The sequence below is a fragment of the Quercus lobata genome, chromosome 2, assembly GCF_001633185.2.
Source record: "Quercus lobata isolate SW786 chromosome 2, ValleyOak3.0 Primary Assembly, whole genome shotgun sequence".
NCBI classification, from domain to species: Eukaryota; Viridiplantae; Streptophyta; class Magnoliopsida; order Fagales; family Fagaceae; genus Quercus; species Quercus lobata.
Window position 1 is genome coordinate 14359094 of NC_044905.1, and position 4197 is coordinate 14363290.

The 4197-nt window shown below is 35.4% G+C and overlaps 1 protein-coding gene across 2 annotated transcripts; it reads right to left on the bottom strand.

Annotated features, from left to right (window-relative positions):
- On the bottom strand, positions 1 to 3775 carry LOC115974635 (G2/mitotic-specific cyclin-2). Of its 2 annotated transcripts, XM_031095071.1 has the most exons (12): positions 3485 to 3764; positions 3166 to 3224; positions 2895 to 3030; positions 2591 to 2647; positions 2462 to 2507; positions 2212 to 2364; positions 1993 to 2118; positions 1292 to 1381; positions 967 to 1188; positions 781 to 879; positions 513 to 691; positions 1 to 404 (listed from the first exon to the last, which is right to left on the bottom strand). In XM_031095071.1, exons 2-12 carry the CDS (start codon positions 3218 to 3220, stop codon positions 260 to 262), a joined length of 1308 nt encoding a protein of 435 aa, XP_030950931.1. In that variant the 5' UTR covers positions 3221 to 3224; positions 3485 to 3764; the 3' UTR covers positions 1 to 259. The 2 variants fall into 2 exon arrangements, with proteins under 2 accessions (XP_030950931.1, XP_030950930.1); XM_031095070.1 differs by having other exon boundaries at positions 781 to 1188; positions 3485 to 3775.
- Positions 3776 to 4197: the final 422 nt, after the last annotated feature.

Here is a 4197-nt window from a genome sequence, read left to right on the forward strand (position 1 = left end):
GTGTCTGGCTAGAAGCAACCTCACAATTTGATTATAAAGAAACAAAAACAAATGAACGTTCATTTCATCGTTCACAACAGAACAAACATGGAAAATTATTTTCCTCTACAAGAAGAAGAATAAAAGATTGAATTTGAGAGTGCCAAATTAGAATATGTTCAAGAACCCAGGGGCAACTTATGTTGCTCAAATACACGCCCCATCCCCCCAGTTGCCTAATAAATGTTATTAATGAATCATCTGTTTCTTGAGCATTTTGCTAGTATCTGGCCTCTAACAGAAAGTTAGCAGGATCAGTTTTTGCAGCATAGCCATACTTCGATGTACTATACTTCCGATGAACTCCTGTGAGCTTCCCAGACCCAGCATTCTGATGGAAATTAACCATCAACCTTGAGCATTCCCTACACATGGATTAGATACACCACCATTTAGAAAAAATGCATCTAGTCTATATTGCATATGATTCGCAAACTTCATCTAATGGTATAAAAGAAAGAATAAACACTTACTGCAATTGCTCCTCCGAGTAGCTGGTGTGCCACTCACAGGTTGTACTCCACTGCCTAAACCCATAATGAGTACATTGGGCTGTATATATTGCAGCAGCAGCCAACAAAGAAGGTGGAAACTTAAGCGTCTCATACTCAACCAGGCACAGCTCGATGATGAAGAATGACAGTAGCTCAAGCTGGTAGAGTCACAATGAAATCTGTTTAATCAAAATCATTGCCAATGAAATCTGTGTGCAATTTTAGTTTATTTATGTCATATACACACCTTCTTGTCAGCTTGAGCAGCTTTGAGAAACCTCCTCATAAACACATATGGTGTGGGAATCGACAGATTGAACTGTAGGGTATTGATCATTAACTTCTCCTGCAGGCATACAAGTAAATCATATATTCTAAATCTGATTGTGTTGTTTAGAAAATGTGAAAGATAAATGCTTTTAGTTTTATATACCATTTCAAGTACTTCTTTTCTGCTATAAGCCTTGTCAGATATTACAATAAAATCCTCCACAACTGGAACTGAAACTTCTTCATATTTGCAAGCAAGAAGCATTGCTGTCACTCCAACCAGCTGAAGTTTCTTCCTCACCACTGGTTGAGCAGCTAAGAATCTATCGATCAGGTTTACAGTAAGATACAAGGTCTCATCCATTAGTTCAAACTTGTAGTGCACCTGTAATCATATTCATTCAATTGTTAGTGATTTCAGTTAAACTACATGAAATCAAATATTCATCTCCTAGATTTAAGCCAATAAAACACAACATTTTATGTACCTCAATCAGCCAATCAATGAGAATACCTCTCATCCTCTCGTTAATATCAGATTGCTGTGACATATAGTTCGATGGGGCACAGCTAGAACTCTGCAAGAACATATTGAACAACAACATTAGTAAATTTTCCAAGTATCAAATTTATATACTCTTCCATCCATCATCACCAGCTAATCACCAACCAAAACCATCTTATGTCGAATTCATCTAGGACCATAAACTCCCACCTAAATATTATGTCAAATTCATCTAGGAGTTCTTCTATCTACGACCAAAAACTCCCACCTAAATCTTATGTTAAATTCATCAGGTTGTTCTTCTATCTAGGACCATAAACTCCCACCTAAATTTAAAGACCTTCCTAAGATTTTATTTTATCACTTTCCTTTGACAATCTTCCAGAATTTTTTAAGTAACATCAAGCCAACACTTCATCAGCCAAAAATTATTTACCCTATTAAAGCTCTCACCTACAATATAACATTTAAAATTTTAGATATACTCTTTTTGGCTAATAGTTAACTATGTGGAACTCATCCTCCAAATATATGACAAATTCATTCATTAATAGAGACATAGAAGAAATTTAGACTAAAACAAAAAAGCAGTTTGATGATTTAAACAGAAAAGCTCTGAATAATGTTGGACAAAAGGGTTTTGTGAAACTCAAATGAAGCAGATAAGAGTAGATTCTACATCACCTCTGCTTTCTTGTAATTTGTATATAAATCATTGATATACTCAACAACTGCAAGCGAGTTCTTTTTATCACAGCTGTCTATGTCAAAAACTGGCTCATCATCTATGTCTTCCATTTCTACCTCCTCCTGCAGGAAATTAGAACATTAATGCCATTCCAACCAAAAGTTTAAAATGATATGCAGTAAAAAAAAAAAAAGGAAGGGAAGAGAGGAAAATACCATCCGATCGATCTCCTCCAACATTGCTTCAGTGTGTTGCACAAACATTGGCGCAGAAAAGTCACTAGACTCTTCGTCGTCTTCCGCATCTATAATGGTACAATCCTCAAACTCACTTGGCTTTGGGGCTAGTTGTCCTGGTTTCTTAGTTTCCTGTTAATGCAATTATACATCAATCCAATCTCATACTGAACCCTATGTACTCAAATTAACAAAATTAACCAGCCTTCTATGTTTATGGAAACAGTACCTCGGGTATAACTTGCTGCTTGTTGGATAGCTCTGCAGCAAACTTCCTAAAAAAGTACCAAAATCAAAAAAAGCCAGAAAGAAAAGAAAAATTTTGAACATAACAAAAATTACGGAGAAGACAACTGACCTAGTAATTGGCCGATGTACCGGAATAGATGGTTTCTTATTGAAGTCAGCTTGTTTTCTGAATATAATAAAAATAAATAGATTTACTCAGAAAGTAATCAAAGATTGTAAAAGATCAAAAGTAGAAAAGGAAGAAACAAAAGTCCCACCCCCCCCCCCCACCCCAAAAAAAAAAATTCCAATAAAATAAATCTTCTATTCTACAAAGTCTAATGCACCCATTTTGACACACAACATTTTAATCTTTTATTTGCTTCTACTTTTTCAAAATGAATCAAACAGACACTAGGGTTTTAAGTGCTTACTCTGAAAAGGCATTTTTGTTGACTGCATAAGGGTAAGGAGGAGCTCCTATTATATTCCTGTTTATGCTGCTCAATGCTCTCCGGTTGTGCCCGATTCCCGAAACCAATTTTCCACCTCCAGCACGAAATCCCTCCTCTAAATCACAAAAAAAAAAAAAAAATAGAAAACCAAATTTTCAGACTAGGGTTTCTGAGCCTAAATTTAAAAATTCAAAAACAAAAAGCACAAACCCAATAGATGGAAAAAGAAATTCAAATCTGGGTCAAGTACCTTGAAGATTTCTGGGTCCGATCACGCCCGGATTGTTCTCGTCCGATCCAGCCATTTCTCTATCAAATCCAAAAATATAAAAGAATCAAAATTTGATCATAAAACACAAAACCCAGATTGCCAATCAACAATTAAAGTTGAGAAAGAACACAGAAACCTTCGAATAAGAAAGAACTAGCAACAAAAAAAAAAAAAAAAAAAAAAAAAAGGAAGAAGAAGAAGAAGAACCAATCAAGAACTAAGATTAACAAGCAAGACCCATATCGTAAATTCAAAAACCCAGTAACAAAAAACCAAGATTTCCACGGATTCCCATTACCTATTTCCGATCAAACAAATAGAAGAACCCAAATAACCAAAAATCACAGTTCCGAATGCCCTCTTTTGCTTTGATCTTGGAAACACAAAAAAATTAAGAGAGAGAGACTACTCAGAAAACTCCATCGAGACCCTCAATCTCTCTCTCTCTCTCTCTCTCTCTCTCTCTCTCTCTCTCTGAATCTTTTTGGTTTTTGGGGAAGGGTTTATACAAGAATGAAAAGGGAAAAAGGAAAAGTACAAACTCTATAAGCGAAATTGAGACGCAATTACAGCGGATATTATATGGTCCTCTATACAAATTTTTTAAATCTAACGGCTAGTGAATGGTAGCCGTTGGATCTCCAAGATGAAAAGTTGCGTTCTTATGCGTGCCCTTGCCCCCCCTTAACGGTTACCTTGCCATGTGCTTTTTCAAATTTTTGTATTATATAGTAATTTTCACATAGAGCCACATAGGTACTTACACATTGCCTTTAAAAAGGGTAGGTTGTATTCAAAGCTGTTTGTTTAGCCTTACTTAATTGGTCTGGATAATGTGGGTCACCACTCAAAAAAATAAAATAAAAAGAATTTATCATTTTATGTAATAGTTGCTTGTAATGCGATGAGATCGCATCTCATGGGAGAGGGAGTTATATGTAACCATTATACACAAAAAAGGATTTTATTAATGTGTGTCCTTAGGACACGCATTAATTTTCATTTTTGAAA

Excerpts from the sequence above, each read along its gene's own strand:
- LOC115974635 (XM_031095070.1), bottom strand. The coding sequence starts at position 3,220 with ATGGCTGGATCGGACGAGAACAATCCGGGCGTGATCGGACCCAGAAAT. Across the intron at positions 2,119-2,211 it reads TGGAGGAGATCGATCGGATG|GAGGAGGTAGAAATGGAAGA; the intron begins GTATTTTCCTCT and ends AATTTCCTGCAG. Across the intron at positions 405-512 it reads TACTCGGAGGAGCAATTGCA|GGAATGCTCAAGGTTGATGG; the intron begins GTAAGTGTTTAT and ends ATCCATGTGTAG.